At 36.8% G+C, this 27,645-nt stretch overlaps 1 protein-coding gene across 1 annotated transcript in view; it reads right to left on the reverse strand.

Annotated features, from left to right (window-relative positions):
• The window catches only part of Slc16a10 (solute carrier family 16 member 10), a 120,039-nt gene that overhangs the window by 12,971 nt on the left and 79,423 nt on the right, over positions 1-27,645 (reverse strand). The window contains exons 2-3 of the mRNA XM_027928269.2: positions 25,747-25,891; positions 21,461-21,914 (exon numbers count right to left, since the gene is read on the reverse strand). Coding sequence (XP_027784070.2) covers positions 21,461-21,914; positions 25,747-25,891 — 599 coding nt within the window. The remainder of the gene's footprint in view (positions 1-21,460; positions 21,915-25,746; positions 25,892-27,645) is intronic.

The following is a 27,645-nucleotide window of genomic DNA, read 5'->3' on the forward strand; positions in this document are numbered from 1 at the left end:
TTTATTTTTTGTAGGGGACATGAATCAAACTGATACACCTGAAATTAGTTATGACAGAGCTTCCTGGATGAAAGCATAAGTTTCCCTAGTTGTCTGTTTGTATAGCACTAAAACAGATACAAGAACAGTTTCATAGAGTGGTTAAAACATTTAAGCCTCTGGAAAGTCAGAGTTCAAGTCTGGGTTCAAGTCCTGGTCCCATCCTTCAGAGTGATTTGGGGTAAGTTCTTAACTTTTAGGGTCTCAGTTTCCAGTTTCCTAAGTGTATTAAATGGAGATAGCAATAGTACCTATTTGAAGGGTGTTTAAGAGGATTAAATAAAAGAACTTAGAGCACTAGGGGTTTAGTTCAGTGGCAGGGTACTTGCCTAGCATTCATGAAGCCCTGGTTTGAATCCTGGTACTGTAAACAAACAACTTAGAACCTCTCTGGCACATGGTTAATAGTTATCAGACTATTAACTTTAGTCTTTTTTATTTTGCAGTACTGGGGATTGAACATAGTACATACTAGGGTAAGCCTTCTACCACTGAGTTACAACCCCAGCTCTAATTTTAGCCCATTTTTGATAAAAGGATCTTTTGGGGGTCAAGTGGTCTAAAAGTGGAAAAAGGGGGTGAGGGGAAGATATTTTCCCTTAATCACAGTCCACTTAGAACAGTGTGACAATGATCTCGGTGCCACAGACAGCAAGACTATTTGGAATGTCCCTACATTCACTGTCCCTTACACCAAACACTGGCCTAAATTTGGGAACTCTGCAAGCAAATATTCCACCCACCTCAATGGCCCAGGTAGCTCCCATGCAGCCTTTCTAGATGATGTCTCTCTCCTTGAGATGCTTCTATTTTGATTTTTATCCCCCTCCCACCCCACTTTGCATGTTTTAAAAGTTAATTTGTGTATTCCCACACCATCTCATTTTTTTTGTCCCCTTTCAAAATTGGTAACGGTTCTCTAATGTCTCAATTTTCACACTGGTCCAGAAAAATCCTTCTAAATACGGGTTTAATCTTGTCAATCCCTTATTCAAAGGCTGCCTGCTACCTACATTTTGTACTTCTTGGTTTGGTATTCAAAGCCCTCTATAATCTGCCACTAATTTATCTTTGTACCTTTATTACCTACTGATACTTGGCCTAGAAGTCCCAGACAAACATAAAGAAGTAAAACAGATTCATTGGAGAGGAAAGGCATATGCTTCAGTGGATTATTAGCAGCAATGTTGCCAAGTCTACCTCCCAGCCCCCTTTTATTAAAAAGTCAGAAATCTGGATTTTCTGTGGAAATGTTGGCACCTAACTAAAATTTAGAACACTGTGTGATCCAACCCTATAAAAGCCAAACAAAACATGTCTGCAAACTGCATTAGGCCAGCTTTGATCCCAGCCCTAATCCCATCAGGCCCAGGACAGGTTTATTCACAATGCCACTTAAACATGCTAATGTGTTCTTAATTCTCTACCCTAGCTCAGTGGTAAAGTGCTTACCTAACATGCATGATTCCCTGGGTTTGATTCCCATCACACAACCAATCAGTCACATCATTCATGAGATTTAAAAAGAGAGAGAGAGAGAGAAAGACTTTCTAACATCACTATTGCTTAAAGTTATCATTTGGTACCATAAGTATTCTGTGTTACTACCCAGCCTTATAGCTTTTCACTCAATACAACTCTTCCATGTCAAAGTAGACTAACAGACATCCAACAGCTTGTATCAAAGGCACTTGGAGTCATGCTGCTCACTGCCCCCAACCCTGTATTTAACTTGACTATTATTGGCTCCCGTAACCATGGTAGAAACCTGACAATCATCCTTAATTGTTCTCAATTCCTCTGTTAAAGTGAAAAGCACATGGAGGAATTAGACATCAGTAGGGGAAAAAATGCATAATCTCAAAAAATTTTAATAATGATTTCCTGTTAAAGTAATGTTCTGGTTATATGGTTAAGTAAAATATGTTATAAACATTAATTACATTTTTTTTAATGTGGCTACTAGAAAACTTAAAAGTACAATATGACTTGCATTGATTTTTAAAGAAATCCACTTGTGGCTGAAAAGATAAGAGCTGCTGACCAAGGTTTCTTCAAACTTTTAGAAAAGTTGAAGGAGATCAGATTTCCACTGAGTTCTGAGGGAAAATGAATGACCTGATCATGCATTATTGTGTATTAATTGGCTTTACTTGGAATTTGAATCCAGACTCTAGTGTACTACTTCAAGTCAGGTAGCGATAAAATATATTGTAACTTTGTGTGTGTGTGTGTGTGTGTGTGTGTGTGTGTGGTTGTGGGGATCAAATATAGGACCTTGTACATGCCAAGCAAGTGCTCTACTATGGCACTACATCCCCAGTCCTTTTTATTTCTCCCTAAGTTGTCTCCCTAAGTTGCCCACACTGGCCTTGAACTTGTGATCCTCAAGTAGCTGGGATTATAGGCATGCACCACTGTGCCTGGCTTTCCTATCTTTAAGTACTTTTCATATTTTTAACTTTTAAAGAGACAATAGACCAAAATTACCAGTCATTCTTTTGATGAAACTAAGAACATGTGTTTACCAAATTGCTATTCTTCTTTGTTAGTGATTTTTTTTTCCACCCTTACCCTATACTCTATTTTGTAATCTTAAAAAAAAAAAATAAGGTGGAATGTTTGGGATCTTTTGAAAAAGGGTGAATGAGGTAAATTCAAATTATGCTTAAGTGAGAACTACAAAGGGCCTTACTTCATTAAACTGTGTTGCTCTTGTCATTGTCATTTAAATCAAGCAAGAACTTCAACTACTTATACTCCCTCCCTACCTCCTATCAAAATCTGTACTAAGTTTCTTTGGTCAATAAGTGAGGCAATCTGGAGGGATGGAGGAGCAGACTCTCCTGGTGCTGGATCTCAGGGTCCTAGAGATCCTTTCCCCCAAGGCAGCTATACCAAGGCCTGGTGTGTTCGTTCCACTTGGGCCTGGGCTTCCCATGTACCTATCTTTCATCCTCTGGACACTGGCATGCATGATGTTTAGCAGAACACATGACACTAGGCACAACTGGTATTTCCAACAGAGTCATGTGGGTAGACATGAAAATATTGGACAGCTTATTTTTATATTTAATCTAACTTTTGGTTGTTTAACCTAACATTTTAAATGAATCCAAACTTACATTAGAGTCTACTTTCTGTGCAGGGGATAATATTTTTTAGAGAAGTTGTTTAAAGTTAACTTTGGAGGGTGGGGGTATAATTCAGGGGTAGAGGTTATCCTTAGCATCCACTAGGCCCTGGGTTCAATCCCCAACACCAAAAAGTAAACAATAAAGTTAACTTTATTTGAATGTGAGGGTGTCTTCAGGGCAGGAATTAGTCTTTTATTTATGTTCTTAAACATTTGTTTAATCCTGGGTGGCACACCTCTTAAGGGATGAAGAAAGTCTAGCTGACTGACAACCTGCCTGCTCCTGAAACATTGTTCCATCATTCAAGCAACAACAGCTTTTGCTGACCATAGAAACCATTTACAGATTGTATGAAACCCTATTTGGTTTTTGCTATCCAAAGATAACCAAGAACTCATATCGAGGATATATAATCATTCTATATCCATGCAGGAAAGAAGACAAGACAAATTAGTTACATATATTTCCATCTCATTTAATATCTTCAACTCAAGTAAATGGTGGTACACCTCTCTGTATAAATGAGGTGTTTCTGACAAGGCAATAAAAGCTAAGTTCCTCTTTCTTCACTACAGCCCTGAGCTAGATCCCATTTTTGAGAGGTCAGAGACAGCAACCTATGAAAGCAACTATCTCACTGGAATGGCCTCTGCCCTAGCTTCTCTCTTTTCCACCACTCTCCTATAAAGGAGCCATAGACAAAACAGTTGGAGACATCAGATAGTGTTCTTCCACTGGGAATCCAAGGCGAGATCCTCTGGAACTCAAGACCATGAGGGAGGTTAAAGGAATGCCCATAGTACAACCTATGTAGTAAAACCCAGTGGCAGTACACATTTGCAAAGCAAAGATATCACTGATCCAAAAGGTCCAGTATTATCTTCTGTACTGTTTTCTAAGATTATTTGGCCATACATCATGGTCACTAGCCACATTATTCCTCCAACTCTCACTTAAGGGAATGCGTACTTTTTTGCTGTATCTCTTTTATGTAATACTTACGTGATATATTGCATAAGCAATATGTCAAAACTTCAATATATGTAAGTTAGACTACACATCTTGAGGGAAATATAGTTAAAGAAGAAAAGGGAAGAAATCCTGGAGACTCTTACAACAAAAATAACTTAATTTCTGACAGCGGACGTGAAGTGACAGCTGACTTAGTACAAAGGGTTAACAAAGGAAGTGTTAGGTGACCAGGAAATTCCAGCAAAGACAGGTGAAATGGAGCATTACAATAGACTGAGGGCGAAATTGTCCCATTCACTGTTGCTGCTGTTAACTATTCTCTTTGAAAGATAAAAAAGATTTTAATCACCCATTTGTCCTTGTTTGTGATTATTTTAATTCCCTGATTAGGGCTGGGGATGTGGCTCAAGCAGTAGCGAGCTCGCCTGGCATGCGTGCGGCCCGGGTTCGATCCTCAGCACCACATACAAACAAAGATGTTGTGTCTGCCAAAAAAAAAAAACTAAAAAAAAAAATAAATAAATATTAATTCCCTGATTATCTGTCTGCCCTTCCTGTTCAGGTAGATATCCTCACAGTACCGAGGGGTGGAGGATGGGTAGGCATGTGCACTGGCTTTGTGTCTAGGAGAATACACTCTTTGGGAGAAGGAGGAGATTTGTATCTTTTAGGTTTACAAGGTACACCCAAAATGTGCTAGTAAGTGCCATATAATATACTCTGTGATTAAGGTATTCAAACTGATTTCAACTTCTTACTTTCCAATAGGGACATTAAGTTCACAGCACTTCTACTCATTGTTGTTCACATCAGAGATTATCAACTTCAGCTTGTTGCATCTCATTTGCGTGTAGCATAGAGTAATTTCTGAGAATACAGTCATCTAACATTTGAAAAGCTACTCCATAACTCTATCTCCAACTCACGCAAATGGTGGGACACCTCTTTTCGTAGGTACACTTTTTTTAAAAAGGTAAACTCAAAGAAAAGAACCTGGCCTCTTTAAAGAGAAAAAAAGAAAGAAAGATATATGTTTGAAAGGGAGTAGAAAGTCTGCTGGAGTGGTTAATGGATAATCTCAGAATTTGTTACAAATAAAAACTCAACACTACCCTTTGACTTCAAAGTTGGACTAACAGATCTTCCCAATGGAATGAGAGAGCCTGGTTTGCTTTTTTTTTCTTTTTAAAACAACTATTGTTTTCTCTATTTTTGCTTTAAAAAAAAGAAAGAAAAGAAAAGAAAGTAAATTAAAACCAGTGGGTCATTAATCAGGAAGGGTTTTCTTTTTTGTTATTGTGTTTTTGTTTTTTGTTTTGGTACTGGGGATTGAACTCAGGGATACTGTGTCAACAGAGCCACATCTCTGGCCCTTTTTATTTCTTGAGACTGGATCTTACTAAGATGCTTAGGCCTCACTAAGTTGCTGAGGCTGGCCTCAAACTTGCAATCTTCCTGTCTCAGCCTCCAGAGTTGTTGGGATTACAGGTGTGTGCCACCATGCCCAGCTCCTTAGAAGTTTTGCACAAGCACTGTGTATCAGGAAGCCAAGTGAGTCAATGAAAACTGACTCCAGAAATTTGGGTACATAAAATTAAACCATTTACACCAAAACATTGAAATGTTTCAGTGACCATTGATAGATAATCATGGATCAGATAAACCTAAAATGTCATTTTAGTTAGTTAAATCTGGTCAACTGTGCTTTGAGACTAAAACATCTCTAAGATGCACTTGAAGGAGAAATTTCTTTGCTTGCCAACATCTGTAAGGACCAACATCTCTAGGCAGCCCAGTGTCTGTTTTCACATGACATATTTCTTGTAATTGAAGTTGAGGCAGAGGTGTGTACTACCTTCTCAAAGGCCAATGGTGGAGAGCAGAACTTTGGTCTAACAGGACTCTAGGAGGCAGCAGTAGCTGGTTCTGTTTGTTTTTTTAAACAGCCAGACTTTCCATCTCATTAAAATGGGTTTCCACGGTGTTGAAAATGACAATGGTACTGTTAAGACATGAAAAGTTCAGGATTGAGAAATAAAAAGTTTCTGGAATAAAGATTATTTTAACAGCCAAGAAGGAGTAGAAAAAGAAGAGTGCAGAAAAGATGATGGATGATTTGAAAAGCCTTGATAAAATTTTGAAAATATTTTCTAATACTAAAGTCTTTAAAAGCCTTTGTTATTTTTCCCCCTTTCTGGTTTCTTAAAAATAAATTTCCATGGATTAAGATAAATAAGTAAAACATCCTTGACACTGCATCTTTTAGATAAGATCAAATTTAGCAAAATGTTCTAGGGGAATTATCAATCATACTCAACTTGGATTTAGATGCCAGTTTCAATAACCCTGTTAAAATTTTAGGGTAGAATTTATCTTAAAATAGAAAATAAATTCCTATCCTACTGTCATGTATAACTAAAAAGAACAAATAAAAAATAAAGAAAAGAAACCTCTAGAATTTTTAGGCAACTTGAAATCACTTAGTGATCCTGTCAATTTCTGTGCACATATTTTTAAAGTTACCAAAAGAATATTGTTTCTTCCTGAGTGATGAAAGGTATTTAACCTGTTAAACACCTTAAATTCAGCTTAAATTTTATTCATTCCACCTAAATCTGGATTTGATTCTAAAATGTTTTTCCTTGGAATCTCATTCCTGGTACACCAGATCCACCACTCTCAAGTCCCCAGTTCCTGGATAGTTTACATGAACACAATGGATTTGAATGAAAACAGAGCCTGTCTGTGAAGAAGTGGGACAGGACTGCTGCTTCAGTGATCCTAAGGATGGCACCAGGGTTCAGCCTTGGTCTGCAGCCTCCCTGCATAAGCAACTAGCATCAAGACATCAGTAGGGCACTTTGAAAATACAAAGTGGTTGTAAAGTCTTAGAAGACATGACTTCTGTTTGTGATTGATGCTCTTTTGAGGCAACAGGGGTTTCCATGTTTTGCATTTATTTTAAAGGAAAGGAGGAGAGGAGTATGCTCTTTAAACTTACTCTTGACTCTGTTTTTTTTTTTTTTTTTTTTTTTTTTTGGTACTAGGGATTGAACCGGGGGTGCTTAACACACTGAGCCACATACCCAGCCCTTTTTATTTTTTGAGACAGGGTCTCATTGTTACTGAGGCTGGCCTTAAACTTGTAGTATTCTTGTCTTAGTCTCCTAAGCAGCTGGGATTATAGAAGTGCACCAATATGCCCAGTTGATTTTTCTGAAAATCTTTTTGGATGGTGAGTGGGGGTACTGGGGATTGAACTCAGAGGTACTCAATCACTGAGCCACATCCCCAGCCATATTTTGTATTTTATTTAGAGACAGGGTCTCACTGAGTTGCTTAGCGCCTCACTTTTGCTGAGGTTGGCTTGGAACTTGTGATCCTCCTACTTCTGCCTCCCAAGCCCCTGGGATTACAGGTGTGCGCCACCACGCTCAGCTGATTTTTCTGATTTTTGAGGGAAAAACAAAAAAATTAGGGCATTAGTTCTCATTCAGCTTAATTTTGCCCTTTCTTCCAAAGTAAAGAAAAACTGAATCCTTCATGAAAATTCTACCTTTTTTAAACCTTTCCTAAGATTCAAGGTAGTGTTGTTGGCTAGAAAGATACTTTGCCAGTCTCCCTATCTACCTCTCCCCTCCAGTCTTGGTTAGGCACATAGAGTCGATCTTTTCTATTAATCCCAAGAGCCAACCAACTGCTGGATCTCTTCCTAGTGTATCCTCAAATTCAATTTTTTTTTTTTACCTGACTAAAGATTAAAAATTGTTAGGATTAGGCCTAGATCAGTTTTCCTTCTACTATTGTCATTTCAACATATCTCTGAGACTATCTATCCTAATTACCCCTTTTCTTATTCTCATTCCAAGTGGGGTAGAACACTACTGATTTTTAAAAGATCATGTGTACGTAGGTTTTTTTTTTTTATTTAGGATTTTTCCCCCCCAGAAGAGAAAAGGAAGCGATGGAACATTACAGGGTGGCTATGAAGGTGAAAGCAATGCAGAGCTTAAAAAGCACCTCATTGGAAGGGAAGGGAAGGGCATCAGGTAACTTCTAATCCTGGGCAATTCCAATCCCAGGATTCTGAGCAGGCTCTGAGGGTTACACAGGGGGACAAGGAGATACCTGGCAGAGAACAACAGTTAAAGCTTAAGGCATCAATAGGAAGCTAAGAACTTTCCTTTGAGGAAAAGCTGGCAAGGACAAGCCTTACACTGTGAAAAGCCCTGGATGAAGAACATACTAAAGAAAACCATGTGTTCATAAACTGAGGTAATGATTAAATAGGGACAAGGACACTTGATTTATGTTAAGGATATTATAATGAATCATAAAATTTGATTATTAATAAATGGCAGCATTTTAAATTCCACAGATGTGTTCTTGGGTTGAGATGGGCTTGGGCATTTGTCATCCTATTTGCTGGGCTATGGTCACCCTCAGATGCCCAACTCTTCAGGGAGAAGGTACAATGAATAGGGGGACTATTTCACCTCAGCAGGACTGTGGACCTCTTGCCACCATTTACATATTGTTAAATATACTCCACATTGAAACTAGTCTATATCATCTTAAAGTCTCTTTTATTTCTGATAACTTTTAAAATCTTACCCTATCCTAACTATATTTGCATGACTCCTTTCTCTGTAAATGGAGATAAAAATTTTGTTGCCTTCAGGGTTTTATATGTTGAAGAGCAAAGAAAAAAGTACTTGAAGAACTTAAAAGTACTGTTAAAATGTAAAAGTGGTCACGAGTACAGCAATTAGTAGACCTTGTACTTTAGCAGCTTAAGCAGCCTAAAAGCCCAATCTGAAATCAGTCAAAAAATATGCAGAGCCGGGCATGGTAGCGCATGTTTGTAATCCTAGCAACTTGGGAGGCTAAAGCAGCAACTTGGTGAGACCCTAAGCAACTTAGTGAGACCCTGTCTCAAAATAAAATATAAAAAAGGGCTGGGGATGTGGTTCAGTGGCTAACCCCTGGTTCAATCCTCAGTACTAAATAAATAAATAAATTATACATATACATACATACATACATATATACATTGAGCACCAGGCACATGTTTGGTACTGGGTCTGAAATAATGAAGAAGAGATGCTGCCCCTAATCGTGTGGAGGTCCACTCTCCCTTACCTGTTTCTTCTTTAGTATTTCCTGAGGTGTACAGACACTTCCACAAAAAACTCTCCAAAGTATTTTGTAAATAAATCCACAGTTTTCACCAGCCTTTCCCATACTTCCACTGAATATATTACACAGTATAAAGGGCCTAACAAAAAAACATTACTGCAGTTTCTTGATTTAAGTTAAAATTGGGTATTTAAAACTTTTTTATTGATTTCTTTCTCCTCCACCAATTTTAAATTTTTTAGAGGTTGGGGCCTACCTTCTAGGGATAATTTTCATGCCTGAGCAAAACGTGCATCATTTCTAAAAACTGTTGAGTGATCTATAAATACTTGTTTTTGGCTAACTATAATTTGTAACACATGACAAACTTGCTTCCTCACTAAAATCAGCAGTTCTGCTTTAATTTATTTGTAAGGGATCGGTTTTCTAGCTTTCTCGTTTATTAATTATGTTTTCTCTTCCTGCAATGTTCCTATGCTAGCATATTATTTTTAAAAAATTCTTTTTTAAAAAATAACAGCTTGTTTTGATGAGAGTGTTCTGTAAATATTTAACTTCACCATTAATGAGTCACAAGTGGCCAGAGAAGTAAAAATCCTTATTCATTTCAGTAGGGGAATGCTGGTGAATACTGCCTATGGTGTAAAACTGAAAAATGGGCAAATGTTCACTAACCTGAATAGTCAATTTGCAGCAGATGTTGAGATCTGAAGGGAAATAAATGCAAGGTTAGAAAAGCAAGAAAAGCATAGACACCACTGAAAAAAAAATCTGGAAGTGGAGACGAAGTGAAAGAGAGATGTCCAATCATTCACTTAACAACCACATGAGAACTGAGCAATACCAGTATATTTTTAGAAAAGTTAAGTAGTTACAGTATGTGGGAAAACAAAAAAAACAAACAATGCTTGGGTCCTACAGCAAAGTATGCAAGAATTTTCATTCTCAACAAGCAGATTTTAATATAATAAATCAGATAAAAATAAGCTGGATAAAAAAGTCAACTGTTGACTGGCCTCTGGGGATGTGGCTTGAGCGGTGGCGCGCTTGCCTGGCATGCGTGCGGCCCGGGTTCGATCCTCAGCACCACATACAAACAAAGATGTTGTGTCCGCCGAAAACTAAAAAATAAATATTTAAAAAAAAAAAAAAAAGATAGACCAGAGAAATTCTGTTATAAGCTTCCCAAGGACAATAGGAAGCTATCTTTTTTGTCTTCTAAGTACCTAATTAAATTAGCTCTTCGCACACAGAATATGTTTACAGTCACCTCCTCAGAGGCTGTCCCTGACTGCCCAAACTAAAGTTGACTATCATTGTCACCTTCTAACCCATTTTGTTTTCAAAGAAAATATCACTATTTGAAAATGACCTTGTTTACTTACTGATTTCCGTGAGAGAAACCACACTTGTCCTCACCAGTGCATCCCCATACCTAGAATGTTCATGGCGTACTACAGGTACTCAGTGAGTATATGTCAAGTGAACAGATCTTGAATCTGCTCAACTAAGTTATAATAGAGGAAGAAACACATAGGCAAGAACATAAAATGTGACAGAACTGAAAATCTAAATCTACTCTAAGTCTATTCTAATAGTACTTCCACCTCCATAGCAAAGTTAAACCTCTTTGGACCTCAAGGTTCTTATCTATTAATGGAAGAACCAGTATTAGCACTGCTTCCCTCATAAAAGGTACGGTAAGAGTTCAATCAGGAAAAGTATGTGTGAAGTAAATAACCCTTCTGTCTTTTGGGAAAGTTTATTGGAAAGGTAATGAATGAATGAAATGAAATGTTTCTAGACGACATGATAAAAAAATTAAAGGAATGTATTTAAAGGGTATGAGAGTACACTGTTCATGAAGCACAATGGGTAAATAGTTAGATTAGAAAACTATAAATACTCTAATAAGCCTACTTTTGAATGAAAAATAGAAAATATTAATAAAAAAGCAATGTATTAGCTTTTATTCAGAATACCAAAACATTCCGTAGAGTTAATTGATAATAGAAGAATAAACTAAAACCAAGAATACAAAGAAGGGAAAAAAGAAAGGGAGAAGGAGAAAAAAGCAAATGTAAGCTTTACCTCTAGGCCAAAAACAAAATTAAAATTTTAAGTTTAGCTCTTTTAATCTGGTTGCAATGCAGAGAAGACTGGTATGGCAATTCTTCTAATATATAACAAATTTTCAATCAATAAAAAATGTACCCAAGGGCTGGGGATGTGGCTCAAGTGGTAGCGCGCTCGCCTGGCATGCGTGTGGCCTGGGTTCGATCCTCAGCACCACATACAAACAAAGATGTTGTGTCCGCCGAAAACTAAAAAATAAATATTAAAAAAATAATTCATATTCTCTCTCTCTTTCTCTCTTAAAAAAAAAATGTACCCAAACCTCTGCAACCATCGTCCACAAGGCTGAAATGTAACAGACCCCAAAACTTTGCTCCTATCAGAACCTTAGAGTGAAGAGAAATAGTTCCAGCCCAATATGCAGTGAACTTTAGTTTAAAAGGATACTACTATAAGGCTTGCATTCTTGGGGAAAGATTGCCACAAAACAACCTTGACCCTGAGCTCCAAATATATCCAAAGAATGACAATTTGCAGTTGCTATTGGCAATTCTTAAAGAAGAACTGGACTCTTGTCGCAACCTCCTGATTACGTGGACCAGGGTTAAATGAGCAAACAATTTTATTCCTCTAATAATTCCATTTCTACAATGCACACATTTACAGTTTTGGCCATAATAAGCTTCTATTTATTTTCCTCAGATATTCTTGGATGTTACACCTGGTCCTACCACTTTTATAACTATGTGGCTTTTGGCAAGCAGTTAAATTTTCTACACCTTAGTTTCTTCTCCTGTTTAAAAAATATATATGTGGGCTGGGGTTGTAGCTCAGTGGTTGAGCGCTTGCCTTGCATGCCTGAGGCACTGGGTTCGATCCTCAGCACAACATAAATAAATAAATAAATAAAGATTAAGGGGGAAAATATATATATATATATATATATATATATATATATATATATATATATATATATATATATATAATTAAACTAATTAAATGACCTGTACGATCTTTTTCATCTTTTAAGTTACTGTAACACATTCCTAGCATTTAAATATTTTACTTAAAAATCACTCTCTTAAGAAGACCCCGCTTAAACCCTTGTATCAGCCCTGCAACACTGAGCTAGTCTTACCACCCCTGGTTCCTCTCCTGAGAAAAGGAAGCAACGATGCTGCCTATTTCACAGGGTAGTCCTGAGACTTCAATGAGAAAGACTGTTTGTGGGAGCTTCTTGTGAGCCAAATGTTAATAAAAATGCGGGAACACAATAAACTTCTGTTTAAAATAAACTTGTGGTTTGAAGTAAACCCTTGCTCCATGGCACTGACAATGAACATGCAGAATCTTAAACTGTGTTCCAAAACCTGGCTGCTGCAGCTGTTCTTGCCATGCTATGCCAAGAATCAGTTCAATCTGGCATGGCTACAAAGACAGCTAGATTGCCTAACTGTCCATGTTTACAATTCTGCACCTCCAAATCATACTTTTTTCCAATGTGTTATGGGGGAATATAGACTTTGTGGTTACAAAAGAGCTGCCAGTGGTTAGAGATGGGTGGGAAGGCAGATGGGCACAACAGGGAGGACAAGGGAGAAAGGCATAAGGGAAAACAGACTGCAACATGGGCAGCCAGGGATATGCAACCCTTGCATTTTCTTTGGGTATCTGACTCTTCCCGACAGCACAACTACATAGCAAGGCGGGTTTCCCTTATGTCCCATAATCCTCAGAGTGATTATCAGAGCTTCTCCAAAAGATGCCCTGAAATTGGAGATGAGGTTAAACCAGCACAAATGTACTCTTGATGGATCAGACAACTCTATGTCACAGAGCTACCTGGTAAGTCAGGCAAAAGCCAATGTCAAAGTATAGTTTTAAAGGCAAGCTGCTTCAAATTAAGATTTCTATTTCTATTCCTCCATTGCACAATTCATTTTCACTTGATATAAAAATCATAAAAGGACCTTTACTCATTAGTATAATTTAGGTTCCTCAAACTGGAACAAACTTTAATACTACTATAAGGATTTGAGGAATAAGTAAGTATCCATATTACAAATGAAATTAGGTATCATTCAAAAACATGCTATATTTTATCAAACAAAGCCTGAGATACTTAAATACAAAACAAAACCAAGAGACTTCTGTATTAACAAGAGGGAAGAAATAGTTTCCTATGTTCCAACTCCTTAGGGCCCTCTCGGGAGACTAATGATTCATCAGTGGCCTCAGAGTTTCCATATGACTCTAAAAATTGAAGAAAAACATAGTCTTTATGTTAATCATATACAGTATGTATTCGCTATAAATCTGTATATTTTATTCGGCTATGCTCAACATTTATTATAGAAAACATAATTGAACATAAAACTCTATATGGCCTATGTTCCACTTGCCACAGATTATGAAAACTAACTTTGTATGGCCACAATGTTCTCTTAGGAACAATGCACTAGAGATCAAAAGAGAACATGTGGAGACTGGAAATAAGGTCACATGATATCCTCTTATTCCCATTACATCACAACAAGAGCTGGTTTTCCTAGCTGTAAAGTATGCTGAGTGCTGGGACAGCTCAGCATTGCCTCTGTTCTTAGTTTTGAAAGAACTGAAGAGAAATTTGCAAGGCAAATTTGCTAGGGCCACTATGGCTGAAAATAGCAGCATCCCCTTCCATCTCTGAGTTGACTAGATGAAGCAATTGGTTCCAATTAGTTATACAATTAGTCTGCTGAACCATCAGCAGACTCCTTCATAAAAAGAACATGGGATTTACCATGTGTCTGAGACATGTGCAAATCTAGCTCTGAGCATAAGTCAATGAGTGAACGTGAACAAGCACAAGGAATCACTTCCTTAACTCTGTTATTTATTATACTTATTATATTCATCTTTGTGGTGGTTTGTGAGATTTTGTGAAAATGCTTAATACATAATCCATTCTTGGCAAATGTTACCTGAATCTCCCTCTAACAAAGCCATGAAGGGAGGAACATTTGTTTGCTATTCTTATATGCATGGCTTAGCACCTGAGCAGGGCTGGAGCAGTATTTCTGCTGAGACCACAGAGTGAACACAGGGACTCTGGCTTGGGGAGTTTCTAGGCTACATTTGCAGTGTTGACTACTAACAGCATTTGGCATTATGCAAAGCTAAAAAATATCTTTTAAGGTACTACATGCCCCATTTATTGGTGTGTCTGCCTCAAAAGTTCATTTCTAGTTTAAAATGCAACTTTTCAGTAACAAGTGAACTTGGAGTCCACTTAATTGCCATGGTAGCAAACAAGTGATCTGCCATTAATCTTACACAGGTAAATAGGATCTCTCTACCAGCTTTAAGTTTCTCCCCCCACCCTCTCCAGTTTTATTACATAAGGAATATATTACAAAGGGAAATGGATTTTCTCTAAGAGTATTGAACTAATTTTTAAATTTTTTTTAAAATTTGTTTTAATGAGTTATACATGACAGTAGAATGCATTTTGACATATTGTTCACAAATGGAGCACAACTTCTCATTCCTCTGGATGTTCATGGTGCAGAGTCACACCAGTAGTGTAGTCATACATGAATAATAATGTCTATCTCATTCTACTGTCCTTCCTATCATCACAGTCCCTCCTCTCCCCTCACTCCCTTCTAAAGAATCCAAGTTTCTTCATTCTTCCCTACCCCGTCCCCACTATGGATCAGCATCTGCTTATCAAAGAAAGCATTCAGACTTTGGATTTTGGGGATTGGCTTCTTTCACTTAGCATGATATTCTCTAGTTCTATTCATTTACCTGAAAATGCCATAATTTCATCCTTCTTTAAGGCTGAGTAATATTCCATTGTTTATATGTACCACATTTTCTTTATCCATTCTTCTGTTGAAGGGCATCTAGGTTGGTTCCACAGTTTAGCTATCAAAGTTTCTTTTGAGAACTATCTGTCACAAAGCCAACCCACTTATATTTTATCAGATTTTTTTCCTTTAAAAAACAAGCTAATTCAGCACAATTCACAATAGCTAGACTGTGGAACCAACCCAGATGCCCTTCAATACATGAATGGATAAAAAAAATGTGGCATTTATATACAATGGAATATTACTCAGCACTAAAAAATAACAAACTCATGACATTTGCAAGGAAATGGATGGCATTAGAGCAGATTATGCTAAGTGAAGCTAGCCAATCCCTAAAAAACAAATGCAGAATGTCTTCTTTGATATAAGGGGAGTGACTCAAAACAGAGTAGGGAGGAAGAGCATGAGAAGAAGATTACCATTAATCAAGAGATGCATGGGAATGGGAGAGAGAAGGGGAATTGCACGGAAGATGGTAGGAGACTCTCATTGTTATGCAAAATTACATATAAGATGGTGTGAGGGGGAATAAAAAAGAGAGAGAAACATGTCACAGTAGATTGGGTAGAAAGAGGTGATGGGAGGGGTGGGGAGGGGAGGGAGGGATAGGAAGGGCAGCAGAATACAATAGACACTAGTATGGTCCTACATATAAATGTGGCTGTATAACCAATGTGATCCTGCAATCTGTACATGTGGAAAAATAAGATTACGTACCCCATTTGAATCAAATGTATGATATGTCAAGATCATTGTAATGTTTTGAGCAACTAATAAAAAAATTAAATAAAAAATAACAAAAAAACACAAATATATATTATATATATGAAATAAATATATGTAAAATAAATTAAAAACCCAGTAATAATGTACTTCCTCATGAATAATTTGCATTAAGGTCCTCATTAAAGATAATATGAAGCCATTAAAAAAAACAAGCTAATTAACACAATATCACAGATTTCAACAAATGATTCTATGATCTACTTGATAGAGAATTATGCAGGTTTAAAGCTTAACAATTAAAATTCAACCCAATGATATGTTATAGAGTCAAAGAATACAGATAGTAAATAGCTGATTTTCAAGGTGAGCAGCACTTCAGAGATGTGAAGACAACTAAAACAAAATCATCATTCTCATACGAGGATGGAGCATTTGGTGTCACTGAGAAAAGTCACATCACCATTGTCATTCTTAGGCACTTATCACCATCTGCCTGATGTGGCCCTCTGTTCAGTGCTTCACCAAGACATGCAGGCCTGAGGTCAGACTGTGGCTTTAAGTCCTGCATCCTGTTCTTCTCATACACACCACCAAAGACTCGGTTGCTTCAAAGAAATAGTAACTTCTATTCATATTATAATTTCAGCATTGGCATATAAAGCTGTGGGTCATTGCAAAACACATCAACTGTCCCTTCCCATCAACAGACAGCATTAGTGATTACTTGATTATTCTGAGGTTTGCTGATTTGAGCTTAATTGTTAAATGTTGAAAAGGGAAATTGCATGGAAATGGAAGGAGACCCTCAGGGTTATACAAAAGAACATACAAGAGGAAATGAGGGGAAAGGGAAAAATAATACAAGGGGGAGAAATGAAGGACAGTAGAGGGGGTAGAGAGAGAAGAGGGGAGGGGAGGGGGGATAGTAGAGGATAGGAAAGGCAGCAGAACACAACAGACACTAGTATGGCAATATGTAAATCAATGGATGTGTAACTGATGTGATTCTGCAATCTGTATATGGGCTAAAAATGGGAGTTCATAACCCACTTGAAGCAAAGTGTGAAATATGATATATCAAGAACTATGTAATGTTTTGAACAACCAACAATAAAAAAAAAATTGTTAAATGTTGGATGAACATGAATATACTATCATGTCCTGTAAGAACAAAATGTAAAAAAAATAATTACACCATGAGTTCAAAGATTAAAATGCTGAGATACAGCTGGGCATGGTAGTGCACACCTGTCATCCCAGTGACTTGAAAGCTGAGGCAGGAAGATCACAAGTTTGAGGCCAGCCCCAGCAACTTAACAAAGCCCTAAACAACTTAGCAAGACCATGTCTCAAAAACAAAATTTTAATTAAAATAAAATAAAATGGTGAGAAAATAAATACCACCTATATTTGTTATTTTAGGCTTATTTATAATATATTTAGTCATTGAACAAATATTTGAGCACCTTCTATGTGCTAGGTCTATCACTGAACAAAATAGAGCTTCTTCCCCTCATTGTAGATTTTATACACACACACACACACACACACGAAGACAGAAATCAATAGTCATTATAAATAAATTATAAATGTTAGAAGTGCTATGAAAGGAAAAAAAAGATATGTGAAGGGGTTTGGGAATGCTGAGAGGAAGAGAGAAGGAGGAGGAGTTTTAATGAGATGGTCAGGGAGAGCCTAATTAGAAGACAAGGAGCAGGATGAGGAGCAGGAGCTCAGTGAGCAAGAGAGACCTGGATAAGATAGGAAATCAGAGAGATCATGGAGGACCTTGTGGATCACTCTAAGGACATTAGTTTTTACTCTAAAACTGAGGGTTTCCGTCAGGCTGGGGATATAGCTCAGTTGGTAAAGTGCTTGCCTTGTTTCCACAGTGCCCTGGGTTTGATCCTCGGAATCACCAAAAAAAAAAAAAAAAAGAAAGAAAAACCCTGAGGATTTCCTCATTTCCACTGAAGAACTCTGAGCAGAGGGACATGCTTGAAAAGAGTGTCTGAGGCTTCTTTATGGAGAACAGACTGCAGGGGACAGGGAAGGAAAGGGAGCCCAGATAGGAGGCTACTAGAGGATCCCCAGGAGAGGGGAGAGTGGCCTGGACCAAGGCACTGGTAGGTAGAATCGTGAGAGGTGGCCAAATCCTGGATATGGATCTGAAAGGAAGGTCACCAAGACTTTCTGACTGGATCAGGGTTATGGAATGCAAGAAAGAGGAGCTAAGGATGACTCCAAGGTTTGGGGCCTGGCCAACTAGAAGGATGGAATACCGTCTTCTGAGAGGAAGATGGCTGAGGGAGATGAAGTTTTGGATGGTATATTCAGGACTTTAGGGTTGGATATGTTAAGTCTGAAACACCTAGCAGTCATCCAAGTGGAGATATTAGGTAAGCCGTTGGATATACAACTCTAGTGAAAAAAATCAGGAGAGGTTTAGGCTAGAAATATAAGTCTGGAGTCTCTGGTGTGTGTATGTATGTATGTATGTATGTATGTGTATATATATATATATATATGATGTTTGAACTCAAGAGACTGGATAAAGCTACCAGTGGCATAACAAAAAACAAAAACAAAAAAAACAAACAACAAGGAGCAATCCTAAGACATGCTGATATTCAGTGGGTGGGGGGAAAAGAAGGAGCCAGCAAAGAAACTGAGAAGGAGTGATGGGGAGATAGGAGAAAAACCATGAGACTCTCACGCTCCTGGAAGTGAGGTGAAGGATAAATAGGAGCTATAAGAAGTCAGCCCAGAAGACACAACACTCAAGCAAATGGGCAACTCACAAAAAAAATTGGAAGCAAATGCTACTAGGAATGGTTGTTTAGAAAGTTAGACCTTACCAAAACTGAACCGTACCCTTACAATGAGATTATAAGTGGGTAAGCCTAAAAGAGAGGTCATTTGACAGCTTCCAGGAATCAATGAGTCTTTGTTTTTAAAAGTCAACTACAAAAAGACAAAATATCCAACAGTACTTTGAGAACAAGCATGTACAGTCTCTCTCAAATCATCATATACAGCCTAGCAGGTAAAAATCACAGAATTTATAACAAAGCATGAGAGCACTTCAAAGACCTAAATTGAAAAATTAAGTCCCAAATAGATAAAAGATCCAGTTGTAACATAAGACCTCATGCTCATGGCCCAACTCCAATGCTATGAAGCTTTTCTAACTACTTTTCCAAATGGCAATCATCTTTCTCCTCTGAATCTTCTATACCTTCCTTTAAAACCACTTGACTGGCAATCATATTGTCTTACATTTTAAAAACTCCCATTTTTATGCCAGAACTAGGATAGATATTTCACATATATTTTTTTCTAATCCTCATAGCAACTCTGTAAAACTGAGTTTATCTCTATTTTGTAGATGAGGAAATATGCTTAGAGAGGATGCCAAAAATTATACAACTAGTTAGGGACAAAAACCAAGATTTAAGTCCAAATCTGTCTTACTTCAGAATCTTCACTTTTAGCCCACTCTATAATACTGCCTTTTACCTAAAAGTACCACACTAATAACCATCAGTCACTGTTTCTGTGACGTTGGGTATATTTAATCTTTTAGCACCTTAGTCTCCCCATCCATGAAATGAGGATACACACATTGCCTTGCTGTGAAGACTGAAGAAGAGGATGTATGTAAAAGTGTCCTATAAATCATTACAGTTATTGTTATTATATTTACTAGGTTTTATGCTCCTTCAGAACAAGTTCATATATGTTCATGTGTGTCACCTTCAAAGGTCAATATAGGACTTAATATGAATTGAACATGATCTACTCATCTTTGGAAGGATTCGAATATCTTTTCCTCATCTAAGGAAACAAACTGTCATCCCATTCCATGAAGCCAGGGTTAAGTACCCATAATCCAAACCTTCAATTATAACAAAGTAATACACTCAGTGCATCCACCAAAGACAAGATTTAAATAGCCTGCAAGGCATTTATTTAGTAGTCTGGTATTTCCACTATAAAGTGGCTTTCAATGCCAAAACAGTGTAATAAAGAGAAAATTCCAAATGACAAATGTCAGTGTTTTTTAAGAAATCGTGCCTGGAAAGAGAAGAGCAAGGGGAAAAGGCAAAGTTTATTAACAGAGTTAACAACCCTTTATGTTCCACACACCATCTGATTTACCACCTCCTGATACAAATAGTATCTCTAACATAGTGTAACTCATCATCCACTATGTAGTAGAATACAAGCTAGAAAAGACCCAAGTTCACAAATGTAGTACATACACAGAATAAAAAATTTGAAGCTAGTGTCAATTTGTTTATCATTTATCATCTATGTAGATCTGCAAATACCTTTCAACCACAAACAGTAAGAAAAAAAGAAAGAAACATACTAAGCACTTTCAAGCAAATTTTGCCAAGGGAAAATATTTTCAACACTGCTTATTCTTGTTTTAGTATTAAAAGGCTAAATTTTGCTTTGAAATAAACATAAACATTATAATCTGCTTGAGCACTTGAAATTCTAATTTCCAACGAAACTCTAGCTCTCTTCCCTCATTTACAACTTGCTTAATGTTTCTCAAATACTCCTCTGAATAGAATTCCCATTTTCCAAGTGTCCCACAAGTGAGTATAATGCTTCATGTCAAATTCATTGGCTTTTTTGCACATCTTCTAATTTCTACACTCTTCTGGTAAAAATAATTTATTAATGTTGGCAAAATCATTACATGAGCTATGTCCCCCGATACGATTAGCAAGCTACTATGGAGAGCCATTCTCACACGTGACTGGGAGACTCCCAGTTTGGGTCTGAGGCGCTGTGACTAATCTGTGTCGGAGCTTTCCCGGCCCTCTCCTGATGAGAGAACCAGTCCGTGTGGGGGTGTGACTGACCACTGACCCCGGGGGCCAATCACTGACCCTGAGCTTGGAGTGCGGCCCCCCTCAACCTTCATTGGATGGAATTCTCCCCTGAATTTCTTGTTCCCCAATAAAAGTCTACTCCCTGGCATGCTCGCTCTCTCTCTCTCCTGCTAGCCCTGAGTAATCCTTGCTGCCCTACGGGTGGTTCGAGGTTGAAGCCAGAGAGGGGAGCCGTCTCGGACCTGGTCATAGAGAAAGGTAACTGAGTCTGTGTGTTTTATTTGGATCTCGCTAGTTAATTTTTATGCCAAGAACCCCATTAATGAAACCAATGCGCTGGCCGCATGGTAGAAGCTACCTCTAGAAAAAGTGACCTACCAAATGTGTTTTATATTGATTATATAATTGCTGTAAAATTTTAGTCTTCTTTTTTGTTTTTGTTTGTTTGGGTTTGGAATTTTTTAATACACCAAAGCACACCATGAAACAGACTTGGTTTAATGGTCCAATGGATGAGCTGACCCTATCTTGAGAGACCCTACTTTCAAGAGTCCCTGAATTAGAACCAGGACAACTTCAACCTAATCTATCTTGCTCTTTTAAGAAGTTTTCCTGTGTGAAATGATAATATCTGTTAGCAGCAGAGCCAAAGATGTATACTCACCAAGTGAACATAAGGCACAAAATATCCAAAAAGTGCAAGTGGTATTCCAACTGCCCACACTGCATAAGCAGTCACCTTGAAGATTCCAAAATTGAAAAATTTTTTTGGAGGACTGAACTTTCTCCTGGAAAAGAGGGAGAATCTGCTGCTTTCACTCTCTTTATCTTTGGCACTGGAAGCAAGAGGTCGGTAAGTAAAGCCAGCCAGAAAGAGAACAAACATGAAGATGCAGAGGACCCTCAGTGTGTCAGAGAGGCCCACGCTGCCAATCAAAACCCTTAAAAGCAAAGGCAGCAAAATTGTGAAGACACTGCTGCCGGCAGTGACAATGCCATTCACCAGTCCAAGACGCTTCTTGAAATAGTGTCCCAAAATGACCAATGAAGGCTGGTATGCAAAGGAGCAGCCGCAGGCAAATATGATTCCATAGGTAAGGTACAGAGGCTCGATGGAACTGTATAAAGACGAAAAGATGGAAAGCAGCTTTAATTAATTTTATCATGTGCTTGGTAGAATAAAACCTTATAGTAAAAGTAGGTTTTATTTAACCAACATATTTTCGATAAATAAAAATTGACCCCCAAAAAAGGGAAGGAAAACCTTAATAAATCCAGAATGTAGCTAAAAATATTTTAAGCTAATCTGAATATGTGAAAAATTATGGTTAAGGTCATCAGTAACTTTGGTCCCTCTTCCCTTTCCATGGATTTCTGGAATTGTGTTCCCTACAGCTCAAAAATAAAGGTTGGTGACAGGAAAGGTCTTGTAAAATTGACAGTAATTAAAATAACAAAAAAATCTTGTCTCAATAAAACTTTTAAATTAGCATTTTAAATTGTGAAAACTCATTATTTCATGGAGTTTTCCCAGGTATTTGCTAAGAAATATAGTAAAAGAAAAGGCTGCATTTGATATTGTCTTCCCAAGGTTATATCAAGAACATTTGCACAGAAGAACAGTTGTGTCTCATTTTTGCTGGCCTAAGGGCTGTAGAACAACCTTCGCCCTGTGTTGCACTGTTCCCAACATTGTGCAAGATAACAAGAAATCATATTCTGATTTCAGGAAGGCTGAATTAAATGTGTCCATTAGTGATCCTGGTTTGGGAGCCTTAAGGCCATGGACATCTCAAAAGAAAAATAAATGATTAAAGAACTTTATAGTTTAACCAAATAATTATACATTTCTTAGAAAGGCAAAGGATCATATAATTTCATGTTTTGGAACAATTAAGATAAGCAGTAAAAGAAAACTAGGTTGTTTTTTTTTTAAAGTCTAATTCAAAAGGCTATCAGTAGTAAAGGCAAACAATTTATTAGAAGCTAAGATAGATAAAGTTGGTTAATAATTAAATTTTGGACAATAATGCTAGTCTAGCAATATGCTGAGGTAATCACAAGGAGCTCTAGAATCTAATAAAATTAAGGCCTGTTAGCAATTCTCTCTGAGATGCCCTTCTCCCTCAATTAAGCTGCAGCTAAGCACTATCTTCAAACCAGGCTCTGGAGTCACTAATGGTTTTCCTACATTTATCTCTCCTCACTCTCATCATCTTCTACTCAATCTCTATTCTACATTCAACAAATATTATGCAGCTACTAGGTACCAGGCACCTGGTGAAAAAATATTAAACATTTGGTTCTGCCTTCAAGCTACTCATAGTAGGCTAAGTTAAAAAATAAAAAATACATCTACCCTAAGAATACAGGACAAAATATAAAACAATACTTTATTCTGCATCAAATTTTCCACAGAAGCAGTTTTTTAGATCATTGTAACTTCTTAAATTGTCAAATTTTAAAAGCAATTTTTAAGCAAATAACCTAAAACTACTATTAAACATTTTTCTGCTTCCTTCAAAGTATATATTAAAAATAGTATTGTTAGGTGTGGTAGCACATTATAAGAGAAGAGAAGAGAAGCGACTCAGGAGACCGAGAGGCAGTAGGGTCACAAGTTCGAGGTCAGTCTCAAAAATTTAGCAAGACCATGTCTCAAATTAAAAAAAAAAAAACAACCTAAAGGGCTGGGGATGGAACTCAATGGTAAGGCACTCCTAGGTCCAATCCCCAGTACCAAAAAAAAGGAAATAGTATCATTATGAACATCAACTATTATGCCTCAGTATTGTAATGCTGTCAGTTATAAACCAGATAGCCAAGTATATAAATCAGAAACATTCTTTTAAGCATTATTTATTTTTATTTTTTGCAGTGTTGGGGGCTGAACGCAGGGCCTCATATGTACTAGGCAAGTACTCTACCATGAAGCTGTATCTCCAGCCCTACAACACTAAATACTAAGCACTTGTAAAATTAGTCTCATCTCTTTCCTTCAAAACGAAGTACATGAGCCCTTGTGATGGCACTTTCACTGATGCTGAGCCTTTTTTTAACTTTATTTCTAGATGTTAACCTTAATAATAAATTATTCAAGTTGCTGAAGTTTAACAACTAAGTAAGTACAATATAAATCACAGCTATGTGCAAACGGATTCAGAAAAGGGGCCTCTGATGAGATCCAAGATGCTGGAGGCTTTCCTGAGAAGGCAGAACTGAAACCAGAGGAAGAGTGCTTCTACTGTTTGATACTTAGAATTTATACATGTTTCCCTTGTTCCTGTATATTGCTGTAAAATTTGGTAGCCTTTAACCAGCAGGTTAAATAACAAAATTAAATAAAATGTGAGGACATTACATGGGTCAATCTGATTTCAAAATTTTGCTTCTCTTGGACAGGGAGGAAAGTAGGAGAAGAGAAGAGATGAACTGGGTGACAACATAAAATATATTTCAGAATTTTTATTTCCCAAACTTAAAAAAAAAAAAAAAAACTTTGAAAAATAATGCTTGTTTGTGTTTTGTCTACCAAAATGGGAAAGTAACAGGTTATACACGTTTCTACCTCTCAATCCTCTCTCCCCCAAAGCCTGAGTATTGATACACTCAGCAGGTGGTAGAGCCACAGTGATAGATAATGGATAACTGGAGGTTTCAGATCAAAGAAGTGATCTGATAAGGCCTACTAACACATGTTATATTGTTGTCAAAAAAGAACTATAAATAAATGATCTCACAGAATTGCCTAAACAATATCTTATTTCAGACAAAACTTTTTTTTCTTTAAAATGAAATTTAGGAGAAAGAAATCATAAAAGCAATTTAGAGATACAATGTCTATTTTCTACCCAATATAATTTTTTTAAATCTAAATAAAATTTTAAGTTAGGTAAAAGAAGTATAAAAGAGGCTCATTTTTAAATTTGAGGGACAGGTGTGTGTGGTTGAGGATAAAATCAGAATTCAGTTGGCTGAATACTAAATACTTTTAAATAAACATGGCAAGAAATGCAAGTTTGACTTTTTCCCCTTAATGACCACAATCATGTTTTTCAACTAAAGCAGCATGAAGATAGGTAGGGAAGAGAAAGAGGCAGGAAGTGAAGATAAAAGAAAAGATAAACCACTAAAGTACAGAGAATGGAAATAATCTTAAGAAGTTTTCTTATTAATCAGTTCCTGTTAGCCAGAGCTACAAATTAAGCCAGAGTTTTTCTGAGGATTATTCTAACCGTGCAAGGGAATTACTAGGACAACTGGAGTTTTGGCTAAACCCATCGGCTCTACGAGCTTAGTATCTTTTCAGTACCCTCCATCTTTTTTCTAATAGACACAGGGAAAGTACTTTGACTTTAAGGTTTGTTCTAAGGTGTACTTAACTACTTCATTTTGTCATGATATTCAAACATTTTAACATAATCTTACAGGCAGGATTCTCTACCCAGGTTGGAATTAATCTTTAAATTTAATTTTTAAAATTTAATCTTTAAAAAATGTGGGGAAAAGTCTTATTCATATTAATAGACATATTTTCCTGTCGGGCTGATGAACAACCTCTTTAAAATACCACTTATTGTACCCCTCAGGCCTCAGATGGGGATGACCTTAAACTCGGGCCATTGTTTCAGATAACTGACAACTATAACTTATTTGCTTTAGAATTTCTATGTGAATAGGAAAAAAAAAAAAAAAGAGAGAGAAATATTTTTCTCGGCTCCAAAGAACACCTATATCCTGACTGACATAGACATCTTATTTAGGCATCGCAAACAAAAGCATTCAAATTCAAGATCTGATTTGCTGATATGAGCAAAATTTCAATTTGTAAGTCCTACTGCTTAACATTTTAAGCAAAGAAAAAGGGATCACTCCTTGTAAAGTTCCTGAAAGAAAACTTCAGGTATTTAACACTTTTTCAAAAGCAGCATGAAGAAATCAAGTTCTTACCTTACAAAAGAACTGGACATGAGTCCAACAAATCCAACAGCAGCACCCATGACAGCTGTTTTCCGACAGCCAAATATGTCTGTGAAGACACTGGCTATGGGGCAGCAAAAGAAAATCATTCCCATGGAGAGGGAACTTACCCATGCTGTAAAAGATGGAAAGAGAAAGACATTATGACATGGTAAATTATATTTGTACTTATTCCTCAGAATATAATACACATTTAGAAAAATATTCATGCAAAAAGTTATTGTTCACACTGATGAATGGGGGAAAGTTAGAATAAATTAACAACAAATCTGAACTATAGCTCAAAGCAATATTATAATTAGTCTAGCAATTATGTTTAATTGAATACTTGAAAAGTTTGTACTTGTAAGTAAATTTAAACATTCCCCTAAGATCCAATCTATCTTAATATCTCTCTGTGACTTTAATCTATGGAAAGATATTTATATAAAGAAAATAAAGTGATATGTTTAGGAATGTATTCCTAAGTGGTCAAATTGCAAAGCAATGACCACTGAAATCATGACAGTGGTTAAATTTTATAACTATTTAAAGGATCCACTCATTTGAACCCAGCTATTAAGGGGAGATCATTTGCATAGGGCCTGGGCTTAGTTCCTTTACTAAGGAAACTAACTGATACACTAGTAGATAGCTTTTTACTTGAATAATAGTTACTGGGTATTCACTTCATTTATAAAACTAAGCATATGATTTATCTTCTTTTCTGAAAGTATGTTATCTTTTACAATAAAAAAGAAGAATCCAAAGTCATAGCTTCTGGTTCTGATTTATGAAAATCCAAAACAAGAAAACCAAAAAGGAAGAAAAATAAATATTAAATACAAATAATTATAATTTTGGGCTGGGGATGTGGCTCAAGCGGTAGTGCGCTCGCCTGGCATGTGTGCGGCCAGGGTTTGATCCTCAGCACCACATACAAACAAAGATGCTGTGTACAAAGAAAACTAAAAACAATAAATATTAAATAATATAATTCTGTCTCCAAAAAAAAAATAATAATTATAATTTTGTGCCAAAGAAATCAGTGATCTCGCATAATAATCAGTCCTAAGTCAAATCTCCAACTCTGAAACTATACATGTCCTTGGGCAAGCCACTTCTCCTCTGATTCTGTTTTCTTATCTTAAAATGGATCAAATACATACCTCTCCAGAATTATTAAGGATAAGAAAAAGTATACCTAAACCTCAGTATCTGGCATATGAGCACTTAATATATATATTTTTTCTCCCCTTGAGGTGCTGGGGATTGAACTCAGAAACTTCACATACTGGGCAAGCACACCACCACTTAAGTATACCACCAGTCCACATTAGCACTTAATAATTTAAAATTTTAACAACAACAAATTGTCCTATAAAATGAAGTAGATGATCTCTACTAATGTACCCAGTTTTAAAATTTTCCTCATATATTTCTCTGTTTTCATAACAGATAAAGAAAGCCCAAACCTATCTAATAAGCTTTATTTTTTATCTTATTTATTTATTTATTTTTGGTGGTGCTGGGAATTGAACCCAGGGTCTTTTGCATGTGAGGCAAGGTTTAAATCCTGGCTTTACCATAGTAATAATTTCATTTGCTTCTTTGCCTTCTTGCATTTTAAATTATTTTTAATTATATAAACAGTATTTTAATCATCTATATTTCTATTTCTTTCATTCCCTTACAAGAAAGAAGAGTTCAATCTGAAAATGCAATGAAGAAGCGGGGCAAACAGTGCCATCTTGATTTAGATGTTGGTATTGGGGATTCAAAAGTGAACAACAGAGGGAGGTTAATTGACCAAATAAGTTGGCATAACCCAACCCCACACTTGCAGAGCCTCCCAGTATGGATCTCCTTGAGAAGACATATTATTTTTTA

Source organism: Marmota flaviventris, chromosome 6 (genome assembly GCF_047511675.1).
Source record: "Marmota flaviventris isolate mMarFla1 chromosome 6, mMarFla1.hap1, whole genome shotgun sequence".
Taxonomy (NCBI): domain Eukaryota; kingdom Metazoa; phylum Chordata; class Mammalia; order Rodentia; family Sciuridae; genus Marmota; species Marmota flaviventris.